Source organism: Nicotiana tabacum, chromosome 4 (genome assembly GCF_000715075.1).
Source record: "Nicotiana tabacum cultivar K326 chromosome 4, ASM71507v2, whole genome shotgun sequence".
Taxonomy (NCBI): domain Eukaryota; kingdom Viridiplantae; phylum Streptophyta; class Magnoliopsida; order Solanales; family Solanaceae; genus Nicotiana; species Nicotiana tabacum.
The window spans coordinates 7,380,682-7,404,988 of record NC_134083.1 but is presented as its reverse complement, the minus strand read 5'-3'; the positions used below and the strand labels follow the sequence as shown (position 1 = coordinate 7,404,988).

Sequence of the window (24,307 nt, the reverse complement as noted above, 5' to 3'; positions counted from 1 at the left end):
AGCTTTGGCACGATATTTATGAGTTATACGAATTGTCAGCTAGAGTAGTTCGAGAAAATACTTCTAGTAAATTATCGTAATTGATCAAGAGATAATTTATTACACTCTATGTTTTCGTACGTGAAATGTTACATCTCGCAATTTCATACATTAAAGTTTCGTCGTAAGTTAATCGACGTAAGTTTGGGAATGAGATTATTTTGAGATTATAAGCATTTTGCTATTTCAAAATAAGTGATTAGTAAATTCGTGAAGGTGAGAGGGTAAACAAATCGAAGAAAATGCGTTTCGTCGAGGTTTGACAATTTGGGGTAAAATACGGTCCAAGCTATAATACCCCATATTTATGGACTAGTGCCATATAAGGTACCACATGACCATGATAGTAAGGTGTATAATGTATGTTAAAAGTGAGTAGTATTTTAAGTAAGTGGAAATAATTGATTAAGTGAATAATTGATTAATTATTGAGTAATGGAACATTACCTAGTTAATTAAGGATTAGTAGATAATTAATTAAGGTGTTGGATAAGGCCTAAAGGCCCCCAAACGTGGCAACAATATATGTTCCATTTGGTGACTTTTAAGTCAAATTACAAGGTGGCGTTTGGAGAATTTTTTGTGGCCAACTCATTACCTTAGTGGGGCCCACACCCACTAAGGTAAAAGACATCTCAAAAATCCAAAGAAAGACATATCAATTCTTCATAGCAAGATATAGTGCTTCAGCAAATTCGCACAAGTGATGGAACGTGATTTTTGCTTCAACAAGAATTTATCCGAAGTTATACTACGAGGCTTCTTAGAAACAATAACGGAATTTTGCGATTCTAAGAGAGTACGGTACAATCTTTCTCAAGAATATCACATGAATTTTCCCATACTTCGATCTGCCGTTACATGTTATCGCAATTGACGTGTGTTAGAAGGATTGTCAAGAGAATCAGTTCAGGTATGTTAAGGCTAAACCCTTCCTTCATTTTGGCATGATCTCGTAATTACATGTGTTTGATAACGAGGCATAAAGAGAAGTTCATACTCCCGAATTTATATATATTATCATAGTCTCATAAATTACAGTATTCTCTTTATCGGTACTTCATATTTAATTGAGTATTGTCTTCTTCCAGTCAAGAGAGCAGAGAGCCTATATATACAGTATTACAGTATTTTTATTACCATCGAGCTATAATCGATGGGCAGGCCCATATTGGGCAACCTTCGATCAGATGGTAAGTTATATACCGAGCCTACTGTGGCCGAGCGCCTATGAGCGAGCCCAGTTGGCCGAGATACAAAGCCTAGTATGGGCGAGCGCCTATGAGCGAGCCTACTACGGCAGAGCAGTTGTATATATACCGAGCCTTATAGGGCCTGACAGTTATTTTACTTACTATATTGAGAGAGTTGAGTCAGTATCAGCAGGTAAGCATATCTTCAGGTTATCTTTGACTCCCGGTTACTTTCAGTTATTATATTATCAATTCAGTTTTAGCTTTCAGTTATTATGTTGCCTTACATACTCGGTACTGTATTTCATACTGACGTCCCTTTCTCTGGGGACGCTGCATTTCATGCGTGCAGGTTCATACAGACAGGCGGGTAGACCTCCTCAGTAGGTGTTGCCCGAGTTCAGCTTTATCGGTAAGCTCAACGTCCTTCGGAGTTGCTGGGTCTAGGAATTTTGTGTACATCTTGTGTATATATGTATATAGGTTATGTGTAGGTCGGGGCCCTGTTCCGATCACGGTACATCTATCAGTAGAGGCTTGTAGACATATCCTGCTAGTTAGTGCAGTATGTTGGGCTTGTAGGCCTTGTATGTATATTTTGTTGGTTTGTCAGTTGTAGTAGTTATGACGGCCTTGCCGTCCCAACTTTATATTGATGTTTAGTCAGCTTTGGTATCCATTCAGTTTTATACTTTGCTTCGCAAATTGTCTTGCAATGTGGCCCATGGCCAAAGTATGACATTATATGTTCAGATTCCCTTAGTCGCAAGTTGGTACGCAATGATAGGTGAGGCACCAGGTGCCGGTCTCGCCCCCTAGGTTTGGGGCGTGACATAATTGCGGTAAACAAGAACTCATCATCTTTAGAGAGAGTTGCGGCAAGATTATAGCTAACGTGTCAGGAATTAATCCTGCAATTGGAAAAATCATAAACCCTAGATCTTTTTATCCTTGATTTAACATCATTCTTACTAGTTGATCATTGTTATTGTCATTTCTTCTAAGTTAATTTTGTTAATTCGCAAATCAAATCTTGAACTCTAAAGGTTGTCTGAGCTTATCTTTAGTGATACTGAAAAGTTGTAGCAAATAGGTTAGTTCCCTGTGAGATTCGATTCCGGACTCTTAAACCGGATTATTTTTGCAGCACCCGCTTAGTCCTTTTTATAAGGCATAGTTGGGCGTGATCATTAACATAGTAAATAAATTTGTCAGTAACACAACATTGGGACCCCTAAATTAAAAATGCCACGTAATTAACCTCACCACCCCCAATACCTTTTTTCCCCTTCGAATTCTTCTTCAACCAGCAGTTTCACCACTCAAAAGACTCAATTTTTCACCACTAAAAAGAGCTTCAAAACCAGAATTTACTCAATAATTTTATGCCTCAACAGTATATTCAAGTAACTTAGAATGAACTTCAACACCTGCTGTAGAACATGACAAGCCCATTGGATATTCTTCAAACTTTTCGAAACCCTTTAATGGTGATTTTAGTCTCCTTTCAAATGCATCTCCCAAATAGGTAAGTAAATCTAAAATAAAGTACAACAAATGATTTTTTTCAAATGATTCTAACAATGATTAATCTCCAAATTTCATTTCTCAGATTTCGAAATTTGAGATCCGAAATTCTTGCGCAAATCCATCAGCAATATAAAGATATGGCCTTTCCAAATTTCAACAAACACATGATGAGAATGAAAATGAAAAAAAAGGTGATTTAGAGAGTTTGGATAAAGCGTACAGTCGCTGATGACCTCCAGCGAAGATGCCGATGAAGATGAAGAAATCAGCAAGCCTCAAATCGCCAACAAACCCAGCTAACAATTTCGCTCAAACTTCAATGAATCTCAATACTTTTATGTTCTCAAGCTTTCTTTACAAATTCTTCAATGGTGTCGTCACAGTAATCAAGCAAGATATGAAGAAAAGAAATATTTTATATGACATAAAGTGGGTGTTGAGTAAAACTAAGGTAGTGATACTTTGGTGGCTTTTAATCTTATCGACAATTTTTGTCTGTGTGAGTTAGTTAATTTGAATTTCTTGCTGGAATTGGGGAAAAAGCAGGCAGGTGACGGTGGACGATAGAGATGGAGTAAAAATTCCAAATGAGAATGTTTTTTTAATTTTTTTTTTGATTTTGTAAATCTATGCAATAAATAAGATATTGTAAAAAATGGTAACATGGACTCCAACTTCCATTTTATTTAGAGGTGGGCGTCTCGGTTCGGTCAGTTATTATGAAAGTAAAGTTCGGTTTATCAGTTTTTGGTTTTGTAATATTAATAACCAAATCAAACCAAAGTATTTACGGTTCGGTGCGATTTTTTCAAAGTTCGGTTCGGTTATTTTCGATTTATTTTTTGGGTTATTAACGGTTCAAGATTTTTATATCTTGGATTTACTTCCAGTGGTCATAAAATGCGAGAAACTTTGTTCTAAATCAAGTCTGGCTAATATAGTTTGGACGCATTAATGCGGATTGAGTGATTTCAGCTACTCTAATCTAGAGAATCTTGGAATAAACAAACACAAATCTAGCTGTACTGGAACAAAGTTCTATTGTTAATTATTGGATTCAGTTCCTTTTAGAGCAGCCCACTACTACTGTTTCTAGTAGCAATATGAACAAAATAACAATTAACAAAATAACAATTAATCTACTAGCAGGATTTCACGTCCAAACAGAACACAACAGCTACCAAAATTGCTCAGAGATCAATGAAACTTCAAAATAACTTAGCAGAAAATTACAGAAAGTCAAGTCCATGTACCTATTTAACAAAATAACGTAGCATAGAAAGAGATCAATAGAAGAAAGTTACATGCTGACTTTCACTTAGCGGAATAATCAACACAAGAAATTTTCACCAAAATCGAATGAGCTAGGAACATAGAAAAGGAACTCAGAACTTAGAAGAAGTCGCAATAATCTGAGGAAGAAGGATGAGCGACGAGCTGAGGAAGAATGCGTCACAGTCGAGCTGAGGAAGAAGACAGTAGTCGCACAGAGCTGAGGAAGAAGGCAGCAGTCGCACAGAGGAATCCTAAATCTAATTTTTGATTTAGATTTGGGAAATGAGAATGTATATGTAAGACTAAGTCTTAGGTAATTAGGTTTGGGTAAATTGGGTGGGCTTCAAATGGGTATTGGACTATTGGGCTTAGCCTTCAGATGGATAATAAGTTTTGGACTCTCAAAAGAACCCATATGTTCAAACGTATTTTTCTCAACTAATACCCAAAATTTCGGTTTTTCGGTTTAACCGAAAACCGAAACACCAAAACCGTAAACCGCACCGAAAAATCGAAATTTAATAATTTAAAAATCGTGCACCGACCGAATAACCGATTAAACCGAAATCGAAAAATCGAAATTCACGATTCGGCCGGTTTTTTCGGTTCGGCCGTTATTATGCCCACTCCTAATTTTATTTGCGGAGTGTGGTGCCACAATGGACATCCGTTAGGGTTAGGGGCAAATTTGTTTAATATGTTAATGGCGGGATTAAATTTGAACGGAAAGTATAACGGATGATAGATGTGAACTATTTAAGATAGTACATGGATATATTCGGCACTTTTTCCGTTAAATATACTACCAAGTATCAATCAATTGAGCACGATTTTTATGGTTTTTGCTTTTCCATTTTTTGATAACTGAATTCCGTAACACCAATCTCACGAATCAAATCCCATGGAACTGCTTGAGGTGTATGTAAGTTGGCTCGAATATTATGATTATAAAAATAAAAAATACAAATAAAAAAGGAACTCCAAACAGAGGAAAATTTAGAGGATTGTTTATGGATTTTTCGTGAATCCAGTAATTTATACCTAGACTTTTTATATATATAGAAAATTCACTAAATATTTATAAATATCTAACTCAACCATCATTGTAATATTAACTTGGGTTACTGTGAAAACTGATAGTTTTCACAAACCTCAAATTCTAAATGTCCTCTTATTTTAATGCCAAAGGAGAGACAACAATTATGGTAGAATTTTGCACAAACCTCAAATTCTAAATGTCCTCTTATTTTAATGCCAAAGGAGAGACAACAATTATGGTAGAATTTTGCTTTCTCACGTCATGAAACGCAACTAAGACCCTTTTTTCCTTTTCCCTTTTTGTGTACAATAACTGAGATCATTCTCTAGGATATGAAGAACAGATAATAAGTGACTATTTCAGGGTTTTACTCTAACTGAGATGCCAAACTTGTAACCATTTTACTTTCTTGGAAGTAGTAAGCTAGAACAAAATAAAACAAGATCCAATTATTTTTCAAATTTTTAGGCCACTCTTTAAATTATGTCCCGATTAATCAAGTGGGCTAAAATATTCTTTTAAAACCAATTTAGCCCACTAGACTAACAAGAGATAAGATTTAAATGGTGACTGAAAAAAGGCAAAAGAAAGCAGACCTACATCGATTGATAATGTTAATAATATTAGATTAGATGCACCAAGCTGTTAAAGATCTTTGATTATCAGTTTTATCTGAGACGACAGAACTGGACCAGTGGACCGGACCACCCCCTTTACTTCATGTTTTCATTTTGGGCAACAAAGGAACTGGTCCACCACAACGAGCAATCGGTTAACCTCAGATAACTACTAATCCATATTTTATCCTCACATTTATTGCATTTTATTAGAAAATGATGACCATAATTTGCCTGATTTTTGCTTTTCCATTTATCATCAAATAGATTACAATACTATCCTTCAGCTTTGTCCTTTTGATTAGATTCCTTAATTGTCCTATTATCAAGTCCGGGGAGGCAGCAAAAGTTAGCCCATAGGTTAAAGAGGTTGCCAAGATCATATAAAAAGATGAACAGGAGCACCAATATTGAACTAAACAAGATTTTGGATCTGACTCTAATATCCTACTATTAAAAGATGAATATTGAGACTAACTCAACTCGAAAAACTAGCTCATAAAGTAGAGATTCCTTAAGACAATATAAGGAAACAAACAACCCATTCCTCAACTAATGTGGGACTTAAACAGCTACTCCAGCTGATATAGCAAAACTTGTAATGTTTTCGTTTATTTCCTGAAAGTAAGCTCGTAGCGTAAAACAAGATTTGTAACATTGGAGCTTAACTCCGCTCGAATGATTTCGATAAGATACAAAGGTGCAGCATTATTGCCAGTTAGAAAGATAAAAGATTAAAAAAAACTATTATAATCTATTTCACAATCCAGGAGACTTTTAAGTGAGAAAGAGACGGACAAGCTAAATAACAGCAGGGCAGCCCCATCGGCTTTGCCTAAAGCCAAAGTTAAAAAGAAATGTCAATCAATCATAAAGACAAAATTTCCATAAAGTATACAGTCTGGAGAGAAAACTCTCACTTATTTCACTAACTCACAAGCCTTTTAACGAGGGAGCGACAAGCTAAAACATAGCGCACCTAAAGACAAAGTTAAAAGAAAATCAATCACAAGAACAAAATTTCCATACAGACAGTTTATTCTTCAAGGAGGCAAGCATGTTCTGTAATCATAGTGATAAACGGGTTCTATAACTAAATCTAAAATTTGAATTTTTTTTTTGGCAAGAAGCATTATTCTAAAATTTGCAATGACAAGTCATGGAAAGTGATAGATGCATAAGCATGGTAATTGCGCTTACTTTCAAGAGAATTATTGCTGATAAAACAACCGTTTTCATTAACCTTTAAGAGGAAACAATCAGGGTTGAGTATAGACATTTGAGGGAAGGTTCCCAATTGAAGAAATTAGTGTTTCTTATAGACAGATTGGCAGCAAAAGGTTAGAGTCAGGTTCACTTGAATTCCATTCTGGGAACTTCAAATTATGAAAACAATTTGAAGGAAGTTAATCCATTTCCAAACCACTATTAATTTCGGTCGCTATAATATTACAAATAAATGCAGTAAGAGCAGCACTACAAACTAATACTAGTATCACTTATCTGGAATCTGGACAAGAATACAATTCAGGATCTGTTGTCAAACACCAGGCATCCAAAGTCCATGCAGTATATTCATGCGGAAGAATTTTCCTAGCATCCAAAGTATGAATACAGACATCAACAAAACATCGAAGACAGTTAAAATAGATGATTTCCAGAAACTGTGTTAGTTGCTAGAAATAAGCAGCTTTGCACTTGCCCCAGCTTCTTACCATCTTCTATTCACTTTTCACCCAAACATGGTAAGACGGGTGATCAGCTCAGTTAAATAGTTGATTTCCACAAAAGGGTCCCAGTTGTACTAGAAATAAGCAGCTTCGTTCTTGGCCCAACTTCTTACTGTCTTCTATTCACTTTTCACCCAAACTCTGTCAACACAGATGGTTAGTACAATATCATGCTTCCACACTCCAATCTCTAAAGCAAGGCATCTATATATTTCATCTAGAGTGGTTACCACAGCCAAATAGAATTTTGAACATTAAAGTAACTGTGGAAGTAACCATTCACCGAGGTGTATTTTGTAAATATGCACCAATAAACAGACTAAAAGATCAGATTTGGAACTACTTCCACATAAAAAGGATTCATGTCTTCAACAGCTGATCGGTCTTCAAGGCAGCAGCTTAATTCATAATCATCAGAGTTATAAATGCCAACTTGTCCTCGATTTAAATTCAATTTAATGTCGCTTTAGCACCATGCTTTGGTCTAGGAGATAGCACAAGTAAATCCTTAAAGCGTACAACCATGAGCAGCTTAATCCCATCCCTGTTTCCTATCACCTTAATGGGCTAACCACCCAACCGGTGATTGGATGTTGTCTGCGAACTCTAGTTGTTCTATGTGAACCACTTTGTAAACGTTCAAGGATGGTATATGTGATTGAATCAGCTGTCAAACCCTGTTCTTTCAATTTTGCATATAAACTAACAGCTTCTGAAGTTCTCCCACTTCTCTCCAGACAGTCAAGTAGGATATTGTATGTCACTATGTTAGGATAACAACCAGCTGCAAGCATTTCATCAAAGAGGCGATATGCCATCTCAACTTTTTCTGTCTTCCCAAAGCATTCAATGAGAGTACTATATGTTACAACATCAGGATTCAAGCCCTTTTCCTGCATCTCAATGAATTTCACGTGCGCTTCATCAATGTCACCATTCTTCCCCAGACAATTTATTAAGGAGTTATAGGAGACAATATCAGGTTTACAATTGCTATTCTCAAGTTCTTCAAAAATCTTGAGAGCTTCCTCAACCTGTCCTGCTCTACCAAAGCTAGAGATCAAAATGTTATAAGTAAATATGTCTGGTGAAGGGCCATCCAGTTTCATCTTCTCATAGAGATCATGAAGATGAGAAATCTGCTTTACTTTCCCAAGAGCAGAGAACACAGTATTATACATGAAGGTATCTGTTTTTACTCCCTTTTCATTCATCTTATTCAGCAAGTCAATAGCCTCAGTTACTTTCTTACTGTTGCATAAGCTCTCTAACATGGATAAGAAAGCATCACGATCTCCTCCATCATGGAAGCTCCACATATTGCAAAACAGCCTGTGAGCTTTGTTTGCATGGCCTAGTTTACTCAATGTTCTAACAAGATATGCATATATTGGTTTATTCATGTATCTCTTAGATATTTCCACAACTTCATCAAGTCTTCCAAGTTGCCCTTCTGCAGCCAATACATTTAAAATAATACTGTAGGTAAATTCATTTGGACGGCAACTATTCTCCACCATCTTAGAGAAGACAAAGATAGTCTTATCAACCATTCGGCCTTTGGCAAGAGCTTCGATCATAGTATTATAAGCCATTAAATTCGGTGATATGCCCTTTGACAGCATTTCCTGAAAAAAAGACAGTGATTCGCCGGGCTTCCCTAATTTCCCGGTCATTCTGATCAGAATGGTATATGTATATTCATCTGGTTCGCAGTGCCACATCTTCATGTCCTCAAAAACCTTGTAGCCCTGATCAACCTGGCAAAGCGCTGCACATTAGAATCATTAGACAAGCAGAACCATATTCATCATATATTTCAATACACACTCATGGAGTGGAGTCAAAACAGCTCTGTAGCATAATGCATGTATACTGTTTATTAAGTATTTTAATCTTAGAGACAATAAATACACTAGCAAACTCAATATCAAGACATCTGACCATACTTGTATTATTCTCATACCAAGAAATAATGATAGCACCTGTGACTAGAACTCTTCCTATCCGCTTCAACAATAATCTTAATTGAATGACTGCACCTTGCAAAACTCAAAAGTCGAAATAAGCGTAAAACACCTTTTTTAATATCGGTGGTGTTGAGCCAATGTGTGCACCTCGACTAATTCACCAGGTACTTGCTTATCTCCCACTACTACGATACTGACAAACACTATACACCAAGGTTTAAAATACTGAAAAGATTCACCTAGTGTCACCTTCGTCGGAGATCAAACTTCCGTACGCAAAGTTGTTACTCCAGATTCTCGACTACTAAGCCAAGACACACTATACACCAAGGTTTAGAATACTGAAAAGATTCACCTAGTGTCACCTTCGTCGGGGATCAAATTTCCGTACGCAAAGTTATTACTCCAGTTTCTCGACTACTAAGCCACCCATTTAGAGGTAAAGGTGATGATGCACTTCATTTGCATTTCCTATTTTTAATAACTAAGACAGCTCATTTCCATTGAATTTGGTGTACCTAGCTGCACCACTAATTTGAAACCTAGATATAGAAATTAAACTCGATTCAATCTCATAAAAAACTACAATAATAGAAATTAGACACAACAACCGAATGAAGTGGTCCAATTTGGAGTGAAGGCAATCTGGTTTCGTTGATATCTAGACTTCAAAATATTTCATAAAAGGCGCCATCTTTGTTCCACAAAGACAGTAAGGTTTACCATGTGAAAAAAAAAAAAAAGTAATTCATTCATCTCAATTTCACAATTGAAAGACAGACTACAAATATCTTTTACACTATAATTTTTCTTCCCAAAAAGAATACTTTAGTTAATAATGCCAAAGATCAAACCTTTTGGTCCCTAGCAAGAGCATCAAGAAGCATGTTGTACGCAAATATATCCAATCTATAGCCACGCCTCCTCATTTCTTGGTAAACTTCTAAAGCCTTATCCGAATTGCTCAATCTAATATAAGCTTGTAACATACACTTGTAACTGTAACAATTCAACCTCAAATCCCATTTTTGAACCAACCCCAAACACTTCGTCAGCTCATTAAGCCCATTCCCTTGTTGGCCGTCTCCGAATATTCCAATTAGAAGATTAACGGTGGAGATGTTTCCACTTATACCAGACCGTTCCATTTCATCGATAATTTCGCGGACGCAATCGAGCCGGTTCGGTAGAGAAGACTTGGAGAGGATGAGAAGGATGCGATTGTAAGTGAAACAGTCATGGCGAAACTTAGGGATTTCGGAGGGGCAAAATCGGAAGAAACGAAGAGCTAAGGTTGGGGATTTGAGGTTTTTGAGGATTTCGGAAGCTTCGGAGGGAGTTAGAGTTAAGGTTAATGTGTCCAAGTAGTCGGATAGGTCAAGGAATGGATCGGATGAAGCGGAAGGAGGTGATTTTAGAATTTGGGAGATTTTACAGATTAGGTCACGGCGGGGGAGAGCATAGCCTCTGGAGTCTGCTTGGAGGGTTGGAGCATCGACTTCGACGGCAAAGGAACGACCATCTTCTGCTTCGACTACCACTCTGCCGCTGTATTTGGTGCCGAAGCATCGGAACTGCTGCCGGAATGTCTGCCGGAGCCGGTAGCAGGGATGCCGGAGCTTCATGGACTTTGTTATGTTCAATTGGACACAGACGGAGTGACACCATGGGAGCTCATTCAACTACCTCGACAGGCCCTCTTACTTAGCGGCCCATTGGGCCAAAGCCTTTCAATTGACGTATGTTATATTCCAATTTCCAAGCAACATATGTTTACTTACTTGCATCCGGTATTTACATCATACTAAATAATTAAAGAAAAATATATATTATTCAACCATGATTTGCATCCATTAATTTTTTTGTAAACATGAGCGCAAGTAAGTTTTTACCTTTTGTATTTACATAATAAGAGGTTATGGCACTAATCATTCATCAGGTATCTTAATTTTTGACATAATGGCTTTGTGTCGGCGTTTCTCGTTTAACATAGGTTACTTCACTCCTATTCCACCTCCAAGTTGTCTGTGTTTCTGTCGACGCATTGAAAAAATTGAGCGAAACACTTGCTAATGGCATTCAAGATGTGAATGAGCAAAACTACTATTCCAAGGGGCTTGAGATAATTACCTAGTAAATTAGAGGATTAGACAATCTGTCTATGTTCATATACGCAAAATGACACAACTCTGAGCCAAAAACACACAGCATAAAGTCCAACCTAGATAATATACAGTACTGACATCTGCGTAGACTGCATCACCATTTACAAAAACATTCACTATAACCCATCTCAGCGTTTTCTGAACACAATGTTTATCATCTCTTTCAAATTCCTGCAGGCCACTATCTCAGTATCTCCGAGATCTAAAGCTGCCATTGATGTTTCAGCTGATTTGGGAATAATACACTTCTTATATCCCAGCTTCGCCACTGTATTTATCCTTTTGTCCATTCTTGGTACCTAATAATTTTGCAAGGAGAACAAAGAGAAGTGAATCAGAATGGCAGGAAGAGGAAAAGAATATCAGAATATGTCTTGTGCATGGTGAGCAAGTATGGTTAAGCATATACAATCTCCAACTTAATGCCTTTCGAAAACCCATAGGCCTACAGCTGGATGGAGGGGGGCTATAATATTCTTTTTCTCAACTTTGGAAACCAACAACCAACAGGCAACATAATGAATGACCAACTCCAAGCAACAGCACCTATAAGAAGAAGCTACATGGCTTTTGTCAGCCCGGACATTAGAAAGGTGAGATAGGATGCATGAATTATGGTATTTATGTTTGATAACCGAGGAAATGGAAGATCATAAAAGTAGACGGCTCATAAAATTTGGAAAAATAAAAACATCACAAGTGACAAAAGTGCAGTTTTTTCCACCTCATGACTATAAAACAACAAAAGGATAGAGAAAAAAAGGAAAAGGAGAAAATCACAAGAAAGAGGTACGGTAGTTACAAGTAAATCTCAACTGGCTTTTCGAGGTGGAGCCAAAAGCAACATTTATAGTTAGAATCATGTTTTTGCCTATTTGGAAAAATATTGATATCAACTGGCTTATTCGAATTTGAGGATGCTATTATTTAATCTTAATTGCATTGTGTGAGGCCAGATAGCATCCTCAAATTCGAATAAGCCATGTTATCAGGGTGCAAATCCCAAAAATTTCACAAGAAAACAATTAATTTGGGAAGTGTACAGAAAGTAAAAAGGGGGATGGGGCAAGTATAATACCGTACGAATTTCACCACCAAGGCCAATTTCCCCAATGAATGCTATGCCCACAGGAAGAGGGAATTCCAAAAAACTGAAAAGGATACAATGCACATGCTTACAAACATCTATATACTTGACAAGAAATATAAAAATAATTACAAGAATATAAATAAATGCAGAAATCCTCTAGTCCATTTCACATTCTCAAGATTGGACAGCCAAGCCAGGCACACATCGGTTTGCTTTTACTTAAATAGACATTGGTTATGTGTTACAGCTAAGTAAATGTATCTTCCCAGTCACAAGAAGCAATTCCACGCCATCAAGAAAACTGCATGCTTCTTTTTTCTTTTCCTTTCCTCTGTCCATTCACTCCCTCCTTTGTCTTTCACATAGTTTGGTATTAATGTACAGAAAACATCCACAATAATCACATGTTCATTCCGTCGCACTTTATGTGACACTATTTAGCTCAGCACGAAGTTTAAGGTGTCTATTTGACTTCTATGTTATACAAGAAGTAAAACTAATAAATACTTTGAAAGTTAGTTACAGGAAAAAACACCACATTAATTTTAAGCTTGATTAACTAAATGAATTTGAATTTTTAAATTATGTAAAGGTTCTGTAAAATAATAATATGAACTGGGAGAGAAAACTATATAGGCGCTGACCTGCGAAGACAGATGACTAATATACATGAAAAATATACCTGCTACAAATTGCCGCTGCTACTGCAAGATCTCCAGCAGTCTCTGACAGGCTAACGCCACTGACAACATTGAGAAAAATTCCCTATAATCAAATAGAACAGGAACCACATCAAGGATCTAAAGAATATGTCAAATTATAAAAGAAAACACAAAGTATACACTGAGAAACCAAATATATATAAAGGAAGATCAAATTGAAAAATATCCTGAGGAGAAGCCATAAAAGGAAGAAAGTATTCGGGGAATGTTCATTAGAATCATTACATTCTCTTGCAGCTTGAGACCAGCTTGCTTTATAAGAACCTGTATACAGTAGTAAAGAAACCAGTTAATTTGCATCTTCAGCATACCTGATCGCCCCCACAAAAAAAAAAAAGTAGCCCATGGCATCTGAATTATTCAGTTTCAGGAAAAGGACATATCAACGATTTTCAAGAATATTAAATTGGTTTCTATACAGTAGTAAAGAAACCAGTTAATTTGCAATCTTCAGCATATCTGATCCCAAAGAATGTAGCCCATGGCATCTGAATTACTTAGTTCAGGAAAGAAAAAAGGAAATATCAACGACTCTCAAGAATTGGCATGTGAACCACAAGTTTCAGCAGTAGATTGAAAGCAACAACTTGATCCCTATTAGAAGAATCTACTAATTTCCTTACGAGCTCATGTAAACTTTGAAGGAGTAATACTCACTGAAATTATCATCTCAGCTCTGCCAGCTTGAACACCATTTACTTGTCTTGAGACAGATGAACCAGCGACACACAATGCCTACATGGATATAGAAATTTATTCAAATGACAATATTTGAGAAAATGTTACATTAGAAGAGCAGATTCATGGGGAAGTAGCAAGGGAGATATTTAGGTTGCTAAAAAACAATAAAACCGCTTAAATCACAAAGCTCTCTTCCTTCCCCTCATCGGTACACCTGTGCAGCTGTCATAGCTTTTGGCAAGAGAAATTGAAAAACGTAGAGAAGACATTGCACAAGGGATTATCACTGCACCATCTTTTTTCCAGGACCTGACCATTTACCCACTTGACTCTGATGTTTGTCATAGAAATCATCCCATATCTTCGTTATAGCCCTCCATAGGCCTTACCCCATAAGACATGGTAATTTGATCAGTCCTTCACTCACCTTCTTGGGCCATATTTGTCTATAATGAAACTTCTCCACAATGCTTGGTTCTACTTGAGCATAAACTAATAAAGACTTGAGAATGCCCAAAACAAATTATTGCATGAAGACATACCTGAATTTCAATAAGAAAGGCTCGAGATCCATCCATAATTACAGCAACAGCTAATCCAGCCAGAAACTCAGAATCCGACTGCTGCTCACTTAGAAACATTTCACTTGGGTTTGAAACAGCCTGCAAGCCTGATTGCGACATTTCAAATACTCCAAGCTGCAAACAAAAGACACTAGGTTAGCTGATTGCACCAATTTGCAACACAAACAAACATGTCAGAGCACACAATAAGAAAAAATACATAAATCAGAAAAAAAATTAAGAAATCATTATTAGGGATGGTCCAAAACTTTCAGTATGATGTTCCACAGAATCATAACTTGAAAACACTTCCCTGATATGAGAATCCTACAAAGATATAAGCATAATCCAGACTAAAAAGGTTTGGGAAATCCTATGGCGATTTTACCCTAGAGTAAGTCACGTCTACATATTGACTTTTGACAAATCTTTAACCAACATCAGAAAGGGATAACCATTATCAATCAGAATATGCTGACCAGATAAGAAGGATAACCTTCTTGGAACACCAGTAGCCCAACATCATGAAATGAAGCCGGAAAATCAGACTCCAAATGAAATATGAGCTTGTTTCTGGCAAGACCAGAACATACCTCTAACAGCTACTCGCCTACATCACTAAACATGAATAACATTGTGACTTCCAGCAGTGAAAAGAAACTTGGGACATATAAACCCGAGGAGAAAAGGCTAACGAGTTGAATGTCAAATGCAGCGTTAGTTAAGTAAGATAACTCAAGCAAACAAACACTGCTCAGTCAATAGCGCTTGAGATTAAAAAACCTCAATTATAACTTACTTGTTTTTTAATCTACATATTACCTCTGGGAAGGAGATAATAGAATAAATAGTTTTTCTTTTTTTTAATAACTGAGAAATCCTGGAAGGCCAGTGGCGCACGGTTTGAAACTTGGTGGATAAAAGATCTGGACCTCTACCCTTCTCCGCTTAAATACCGAGCCTTCGTCATCGAACCATGACGTGCGTCTAATCCACACTCACACGATGCGCTTTTACCACTAGACCAAAACCCTGGGGCAATAATAATTGTTTGGTTTAAGAACCAAACAACTTGATTTTGGAAAAAACAAGTCGTCATTAGTTTCCAATAATAGTTAGAAGCCAATGTTTCCTGGGAAAAGGCAATGAGCCTTTTTTCAAAGAGAGAAGAGTGGAACGCATCATTGTCAAGCGCGGGGCCACTGTCTGTTCAGTCACATTTCTGCTTCAACAAATTGCCTTATGACCCCAGAATAATATTTTTCTGCCAGAATAACTTTTTCTTTTGTTTTCCTTCAACAAAGTTTTTACTCAAAAGTATCGTAGCAGCAAAATAAAGATGCTTAGTCATATTTAATCTTATTACTTCTACCCATATGAAGGCCTCCAAAATTGTTTTAGAATTATAGACAGCAGCGAAATATTAGAAAAAATCTACTTGAGCTAGATCCAGATACTCACTTTTTTTTTTTGAGAAGGTAGATACTCACTTTTGTTTTCCAAAAACATAACCAATACCACTTCTCCCAATATCAAAACATATTCTGATCCATACGCAATCAAAGAAAATGAACATCTATGTAAAAATTCTTTTCAAGTTCAAACATATGTGTCGCATATGTTGTAATAAGTTTGGCACCTTTCCATGTTGGAATAAGTTTGGTACCAAGAGGCGACACAGTTGAGGATGACATTAAAAGTTTTTCACATATTAAATGTGGTGGACCAACCATCTTATGCCAGTTTTTGTAAAATATGTTCTATAAATATACGACAACTAAATACGTTTTCAAATAAAGTGCAAGTAATACCTGTCAATTCTCTCCATTTCTTTTACCCCCCCCCCCCCCCCCAAAAAAAAAAATCTCCAAACTTGACAGTAAGAATGAAGCCCTATAACTAAACGATATTCACTACTCCTAGCAGAGAAGCCTGAAAATTCCAAGAAATCAACATTCTAATAAACTCAAAACTAACTCTTTATTAATAAAATAAACTCAAAACTAGTTAATTGATGCAACGCATAGATCCTCCATTAAGTTGCCCCTTATCTTCTCCCTCTTCAAACAATGAAGGGGATGCTCTGTCCCACCAGACTAGCACTAAAATCATATAGAGCATTTCAACGAAAACAAAAGAAAAAGAAAAAGGAGAAGGGGGAGAGAGAAAGCATCTGAATACCTCATCTGTGGATCCAAATCGATTCTTTACTGAACGAAGTAAACGATGAGATGAATACTTCTCTCCCTGCAATTTCAGGGTTTGAACCCGGGCATTGATGAGAAAAGGATATGGAATAATACAAAAAAAAAAAGAATAAGAACCTCCTAAAGCAAAAATGCACAGAGAAAATTGTTCTTCTACGAAGGATGCCTAGTGCTCGGTCTGGAAGAACTGACTCCGAACACATTAGATTCTAAATGCAGCCAAAAGAAAATATGCACAGACATGATAAATTACTATCTCAAATGAGTAAAACGGCCATACAGAGAAGCCAAAAAAGCCATACAAATTATAAAGGATATGCCCACATTTTCAGGGGCTCTGAATAAATTGACCAAGCACAAAAAAAGCATTCTACAAATTATCACTAAAAAGAAACATGCACTTTACGATACAGCATCTCTAGCATAAGCACAATGGTTTACCTTCACTGTAAAAAGCCATATCAAAACCTCTTTTTCCTCTTTGAGATAAACAAAGGCCACAAAAAAACATGTGTACTTACATGGCAAATAACATCACAGGAGGAGATACTACTCAAAACTGAAATTCAGACAGTACTTACTTCCATATAAAGAACAACATCAACTATGTGTTCCAAGACGCGAACAGTACTTACTTCCATATAAAGAACAACATCAACTATGTGTTCCAAGACGCGAGGCCCAGCTATTTCTCCAGATTTAGTCACATGTCCAATCTGAAGATTCCCGAGTTTAATATCAGATCAACAGATAAATAACTGGCAAAGAGAAGGAAAGAAAATTTCTATAAAACCAGACAAAGATTCTGGCAGCTGAAAGCATATGAATTCTAGTTACGCATAAGTTCATAACAGAAAAAGAAAATTTCTCCATCAAGAACAATATATCCTCTGATAAGTTCGAATGACAAATAAAGGTGAAACTCCTCTTATTAATTTTACCTCCGTAGTTTTCTTTTAAATCAATTGAAAGAATTTAATTTGCTTTTTGCAAAGGAGGAGAGGACAAGAGGGTAATTAAATAAAGCCATCCAAAGTGACAAAAAAAGATGAACAACCTTGAATTAAATTACTGCAAGAAATTTAATCAACCAGATGTATTTAAGTTAAAGCACAACGTTAATAGTCCACCCTCACCAGAAACACAGGGATATTGGTCTTCTTGGCAAATCGCAGCAATGCTTCTGTGCATTCTTTTACCTGTCAAGAATGAATCAGTATCAAGTATAATGACTCAACACTGTTTTGACAAGCAACTAAATGGTTGTCTATTTCATTATTTACAAAAGAGTAAACCAGAGCTTTATCAAGTCATCCTTAAGAGACAGATTCTATCCTGAAAATTCTGGTAGAACAGCTGCCTTGAGACAAAAAGACTTATTTATAGGAAACTCCCTCACATGAAAGCTATTAATAACAAATGAATAGAGAGCAACCCTTCCCATTCAAATGGATAAAAAACTTGGATGAACTCTCAATTAAAATTTACTATGACAAAAGAAAGCATAGCACAAAACAGTGAACCTGCGATAGACCTCCTGCACTTCCAGTTACTCCTCTCAGATAAACTGTCTGGATGGAATCAATTATCAAAGCTCGCAGTGAGAGGGTTTGGGCCTTCTCCAGAATATCCTGAATAAAGACAGCAACATGGGATAAAACACAAACGCATCAGATGTATTCACTTTAAGCATATGTTCAGTATTATATCTCAGTCTGCAACCTTCAAGTAGTCCAGGTTATTTTTTGAACAAATGCGCGAAGGACCTAGCTTTTCACAAGAGAAGACGAAGCACACAAACTAATACAAAGATATTTTTTATCATTGACATAGTTTAACCGACCTACATTTCATTAAGTGAACTTTTTTTATCTGCGACATTTACACATTATTCTTACAACAAATTGCATTTTTAAAGATTAAAAAGATAAAAATATCGATCTATTCTCTTCTTTCAGTTAGATGTAGAAATTTCGGCTAAACGTCGGTAACAACTAAGAATATCAGAAGTTTGTTCAAAAAATATAATAAAAGTACAACTACTAAGATATTTTGGTAAATACATGCAAGGTAATATACTCCCAACTTTATGTTCTAGGGTAGGCAATATCAGTTTGTCTCCAACTGAACAAAGACTGCAATAACAAAGAGATAGTGGATGATTTATGTGATGAAGTATCGAGGATGATTCCTAAATTCAAGCTTTTTAATTACTATGAGCCTTAAAAGAATACTAAAGGCCTATAAGGTGAAGTGCTTGCATAGTATAACAAAGAGATATGAGGAAATCACTAGCAAGGAAAACATGGTTTGTGTTCTCATTAAGACCTGCAATTGTTAATCAAAGCCTCTGCAATAATAAAAGGGTAACTATGTACATAGCTGAACAATGCACATTAATCAAACTGAATTCTTAGAACCACTAATCAGTTCCCATCTAAAGGTTCAACTTAGAATCTTCTTCTTCTCATATCTTCTGCTGTCTACCCTGCATGTTTATGCTAATTAACCTAGCACCCAAGTTTGCATTGTCGAAGTCAGGCTAGTTGTCTAAGGCTCAACTTGCTACGCTTTCGAAGGGAAAAGGGGCGGGAAGGGCCTCATACTTCATATTTTAAACAGCATGTAAACACAAGCCAATGGGAAAGATTATGCAACACCTTAAGAACAAAACCTATTTTTAAGAAACACTGTTTTCTCAAATCAGCTCTATTCATATTTCACTGATTAATAACCTTCCAAAATTTTTAAAGATAGAGGTCATTCAATTGGCAGCCACAACCAGTTGTACTAACTCTAGGCATAGTTGTCGGCCAGTTTAAGAATATTAGTCAACAATCAATACAAACAACACATTAAAACAGATTAATCATGCTAAACGAAATTGACATTCATAATAATTGAAACGAAATTGACATTCATAATAATTGAAAGGGTTAACCTCAATATCTGTACTTGCATAAAGAAATAATTCATCTGTCCCGATTCTCATCCGATCAGCTCTGTTTCCAATTTGTTCAACACTCTGCCATGAAGAAGACTCAAGACGGGACGTTACCAACATTTTTCATGAGCATAAAATTGCATGCAAGAAAAAAAAAAGACTATTTAAACAAGAAAGCTAGGATAAAAATTTGGAAAAGTTTACAAGCCATCGACATTTCCCCTATTTTGTTTCCATGCATTACAAAGCCAAAACACAAGCATAATTTTCCAAAATTGAAACCATGTAGATCTTTATACACTCCCTTTGTCCAAATTTATGTGGTCTAGACATGGAGCTTCAGAAAGAAAGAAAGATTTTTGAAACTTGTAGTCTAAAACAAGCCATACACATTTGTGTGGCTACAAATCATCTCACAAAGAGCAAAATGGTAAGTTAAAGTTAAGTTGTTTCTAAATATAGAAAGGTATCATTCTTTTTTTAACAAAATAAAAAGAAAAGTGTGCCCCATAAAATGGAACATAGGGAATAATTGCTATTCACTTTCCCGTTTTCCAGTTAAACCAATCACTTTTCCTTCGTAGACATGTTTCTCAGTCAAGTAACCATATGCTCAACCTGCATGAGAATCAGCTACCTCACTGAAAAGGTGAATATGGTAAAGCTACAGAAGTGATTTATGCATCAACGAAGATATTACTAACAACAGTTACTCAGAACCAGCCCAATCAAAACTCAATTGACAATTGTAACTACAATGGCAGTTACAGATAGCACCTAAGCCTTCATAAACCATCAAGTTTATCTATAGACATACAATATATGTCATTTATCAAAAAGAGAATCTGTTATGACAAAGTAAGCTTTTAAATTGGTTTATGTTTTGCCAATGACAGGAATAGGAATAGGTTCTATGTTGGAGTATTTCTACATTCATGCCCATGGTAGAATTTCAGTTTTAGCAAATACAGCGCCATTTTAAGCTGTAAAAGCAAAAAGGCACTGCTCAATTAGGAATTATAAACACCCACCTCTTCACCAGACACATAGAGAACAGGTGCTGGTCCCCCCATATCACACCCCTCTGCAACTATGGCTGCAATCTTGCAATAGAGAGTAACATAGTCAAAGTGATTGGAGAATATTAGATAACTTCAAATGATATGACTTAGAACCAAAAATTTATGTCTGCACACAGCATCATACCTGTAACAATAGCGTGCTCTTGCCAACACCCGGATCACCGCCAACTAAGACTAAGCAGCCTGCAACATAGGGAAAAAAAAAAAAAAGAATCAGTCCGTATTGAGAAGGTAGAGACCAAATAGCTCCCAAATAAATTAAAGTCAAAATGCTCCACGAAAACAATGGGGATAATTCTTAAACAGTGAGAAGCAGAGACCAAAGACGGCCTAGAGAGTGACTGTACATATAGCAGCAATTATTTATCTGCAGGCACATATTATTTTGGTTGAGGCTCCTAAGTCCATCTGTGGCAAGTTCAATGCATATCCTTTTACACTGCTCACCACAACAAATACAGTAAAAGCAAAATACAGAATGAACAACTTCTGGAAGCTTGCATTTTCTTTTTTTATTTGCAGGTGGATAACTTTGAGTGCTATACAGAAAACATTCAGGCTTCTCAAGAAATTTCAAGGTTAAAGTGAACATGTTACACGTTAGTAACATGATCTCATTAATAACAGAGTAGTAGGCAGGCTACATTACTTAAGTTATTTTTGGAATTTTTCGCGGAATAGTATAGATATTTGGGTATACCTGTCTAATGCAGTACTGCTGTCAAACTAGAGATGGAACTTGGGTAATGAAGGTTGTTACCATCAGTACTTGGGCTTCTCCTTGAATTCTATGATACAGATGTAACCATACGGTGTTGTGCCCACTGAATAAAGGAGTCATCAATTAATTGCGCACTTCCTTTTTTGATAAGGCTAATTTTAATTCTATATTTCTCTTTTCCTCCTTATTCCAAATTAGCAAGTCGAGCCCTAAAAACCACCCCATTTCTAAGCACTTAACATAAATCATTATAAGTCAAGAATTTCCTCAACTATAGTGCCTCAACCCTAAACATGTGGGTGAGTTCTCCTCCTTCGTTATAATTTAGCTTCAGCCAGTTTCTACCAGGATGCATACTGACAGATACAATAACAAACTCAGTGAAATCCCATAAGTTGGGCGGGATGCATACTGACAGATGTTTGATTAAATTGAAAAAGTTTACTTCACTATCCACAAAGCGTCAAAATGACAACAAACATTAGGAAAACCTGCAGCCAAACTACTAGCAGTAGACATATAGCCAAAATTTAGTGACACTAGAAGGAACCGCTTTAAATGATTTCCTAAATAAGAACTTGTTCTGAATAGATTTTAACACATTCCGCACTTCAAACATTCTGTGAAACCTGATCTCTTTTTTTTTTTGGGTTAATTTTTATAAACCTGAACTATCTTTATGAAATTTTTTGACTGAATACATTTTGAATTTTTTCAGTTGAGATTGCGAGTCATAATGAACTTCATGTATAAAAATAGGGACAAAACAAGGCAGTACCCGGCACAAGACCACCACCAAGTACTCTTCCAACTTCAGCTCCAAAGAGGCCAGACCTATACAAGTACAGTATTTCGAAGTGTTCATTGACATTTTGCAACCATCTTCACATATTAATGTCAAAGTCAAAAAGGCATACTCATGCAAAGATATGAACTAGATAAAGACAAGCAACATTCATTTTTTTATATTATTATGAAATTCAAAGTTCCACTTAGATCAAATTCATTTATGACTGCCACTTTACTTACATAGGGATTCGCCAATTTAATTGATTGATCCCTTTATTTACATCCGTCAATTTCGTAGGCATGGCTTTAACAGACTGATGAGGCAGCCACGACCTTGTCACATTCTCAGTGACCTCAAACCCACTCGTAGGACGCTCTATCCCTTCCGAAAATCGCTTCATTGTATTAACACCATTACACTGCTTACAAATCCCCCACCATTGCCCATCATCATAACCACAATCACTACACACCCACACTGTTTTACTACTCTTCCCACCCTTCCCCTTTTTCTTGGTACCATTCCCTAGAACTTCATAAACCCTAGTCTTTACACCGTTGGAATAATTTCCATTTACTGCAGTCGAGTTAGACTCTGTTTGCGGGGTGTGTTCGTCACTAGGGTTTTTTTGACTTGTTGAAGGGGCAGCCCAGCCTTGTACGGCGGCGTCGGTGAGAGAGGTGGACTCTTTAGGAATTTGTTGACGGGGAGTTGATCGGAACTGGCGGGATTGTTTAGGGTATTGGGAGGAATTGCATAGAATGGTGAAACGGAGGGATGAGAGGGGGGGTTTTGGAGGGAGATTGAAAAGGTGTTTTTGGAAGTGGAGGGCTCTCAGTGCTTGCATGTCTGCTACTTGCATTAAAGAGAAAGAGGGCGCTGGGATTTTTATAGGCGCAAAATTTGAACAGACCGCTCCCCCTGTCCGATAAACGGTCGGAAATGGAAACCTTTCTTTTTCCCGGGGTCCGAAACGGAAACTCACCCCTCTTGGCTCTTATATCAACACAATTGCAATTAATTACTCACACGGTTCGCTTTTATTTGGTATCTTTACTAAAAATATATTTTTACTTTTACTTATTTATTTTAGTAAATCAAAATAAAAAAAAAATAAAAAAATTTGTTTTACCTTTACCGCTAATTACTAATTTCCAAAATTATTTTTTAAAACTTTTTTATCATTATTAGAAATTATAAGGTAAAATATATACTATAATAATTATATTTCTGGAGCGTGAAAAATTCAAAATAGAGTAAAGGGAGTGAGTACTTCCTAATCGCCGACTTGTTAGGAATAGTTGTACCCGTTTTACATAATGAATTTAACTTAGAAGTATACTTTAAATAGTGTAAAGAATTTTTTATCCAATTAAAATAATTTAATAATATGTTGTGACAGGTAGTGTCTTCTTTTATAGTAGATAACAAATACAATCTATTACGGTTAGTGGCCAAGCGAAAACTCTCCAAAAGTGTAAAATTGAAAAAAGTAAAAAAATCTTCTGATTCACCAAGAGCCCATGAGATTTTTTTATTTTTTTCAATTCTTTTCACTCTTAGATATATATATATATATATATATATATATATATATATATATATATATATATATATTACTTATAATTATAATTTATTTGACTTTTCCAACATTATTAATGCATAAAAATTAAACTATTACATAAACTTTAAACAAATTAATTAACGTATACCTTTCCTAAAAAACACTTGCATGTATTGTACAAAATGCATTATTTTGCACTTCTCAAGAGGTAAACAAATTAATACTGGTATACTTATTAATTTCTAAAATGTATATTCATTGGAGATAATTAATTTGGTGTCTTTACTCATTAATAATAACAGTTAAGCATTTCAGTCCCTTCACTATGAAAAAGATTTTAATAGTCGTGGAAGAAAAAATAATAAAAGAAATTGATAAACAAGAA

At 36.1% G+C, this 24,307-nt stretch overlaps 2 protein-coding genes across 6 annotated transcripts; both read right to left on the bottom strand.

The window, feature by feature from the left end:
- Nucleotides 1–7,045: 7,045 nt before the first annotated feature.
- Nucleotides 7,046–11,147, bottom strand: LOC107830620 (pentatricopeptide repeat-containing protein At1g51965, mitochondrial-like). 4 transcript variants are annotated; one of them, XR_012708482.1, is made up of 4 exons: nt 10,248–11,147; nt 7,654–9,183; nt 7,409–7,564; nt 7,046–7,286 (listed from the first exon to the last, which is right to left on the bottom strand). XR_012708482.1 is itself a non-coding variant. In XM_075251332.1 (2 exons), exons 1-2 carry the CDS (start codon nt 11,016–11,018, stop codon nt 7,978–7,980), a joined length of 1,977 nt encoding a protein of 658 aa, XP_075107433.1. In that variant the 5' UTR covers nt 11,019–11,147; the 3' UTR covers nt 7,046–7,977. The 4 variants fall into 4 exon arrangements, 1 of the variants encoding a protein (XP_075107433.1); XR_012708483.1 differs by having other exon boundaries at nt 7,767–9,183; XR_012708481.1 differs by having other exon boundaries at nt 7,409–9,183.
- Nucleotides 11,148–11,499: 352 nt separating this feature from the next.
- LOC107830621 (uncharacterized) lies at nt 11,500–23,385 on the bottom strand. 2 transcript variants are annotated; one of them, XM_016658242.2, is made up of 15 exons: nt 22,598–23,385; nt 22,347–22,402; nt 20,972–21,030; nt 20,797–20,868; nt 19,763–19,846; nt 18,345–18,452; nt 17,958–18,020; nt 17,457–17,537; nt 16,796–16,861; nt 14,594–14,749; nt 14,028–14,105; nt 13,596–13,634; nt 13,331–13,413; nt 12,637–12,709; nt 11,500–11,857 (listed from the first exon to the last, which is right to left on the bottom strand). In XM_016658242.2, the coding sequence occupies exons 1-15, from the start codon at nt 23,218–23,220 to the stop codon at nt 11,687–11,689; spliced, it is 1,812 nt and encodes a 603-aa protein (XP_016513728.1). In that variant the 5' UTR covers nt 23,221–23,385; the 3' UTR covers nt 11,500–11,686. The 2 variants fall into 2 exon arrangements, with proteins under 2 accessions (XP_016513728.1, XP_075107434.1); XM_075251333.1 differs by having other exon boundaries at nt 17,403–17,537; nt 22,598–23,371.
- Between the last annotated feature and the right edge of the window lie 922 nt (nt 23,386–24,307).

What these genes read in the sequence shown, in the direction of transcription:
- LOC107830620 (XM_075251332.1), bottom strand. Translation starts at nt 11,018, where the DNA reads ATGAAGCTCCGGCATCCCTGCTACCGGCTCCGGCAGACATTCCGGCAG. An exon ending in CTCTTGCTAGGGACCAAAAG is followed by an intron (nt 9,184 to 10,247) that starts GTTTGATCTTTG and finishes GCGCTTTGCCAG; the next exon opens with GTTGATCAGGGCTACAAGGT.
- LOC107830621 (XM_075251333.1), bottom strand. Translation starts at nt 23,220, where the DNA reads ATGCAAGTAGCAGACATGCAAGCACTGAGAGCCCTCCACTTCCAAAAA. An exon ending in TCTATGTGTCTGGTGAAGAG is followed by an intron (nt 19,847 to 20,796) that starts GTGGGTGTTTAT and finishes TCTTCATGGCAG; the next exon opens with AGTGTTGAACAAATTGGAAA. An exon ending in GCAGCGGCAATTTGTAGCAG is followed by an intron (nt 12,710 to 13,330) that starts GTATATTTTTCA and finishes TATCCTTTTCAG; the next exon opens with TTTTTTGGAATTCCCTCTTC.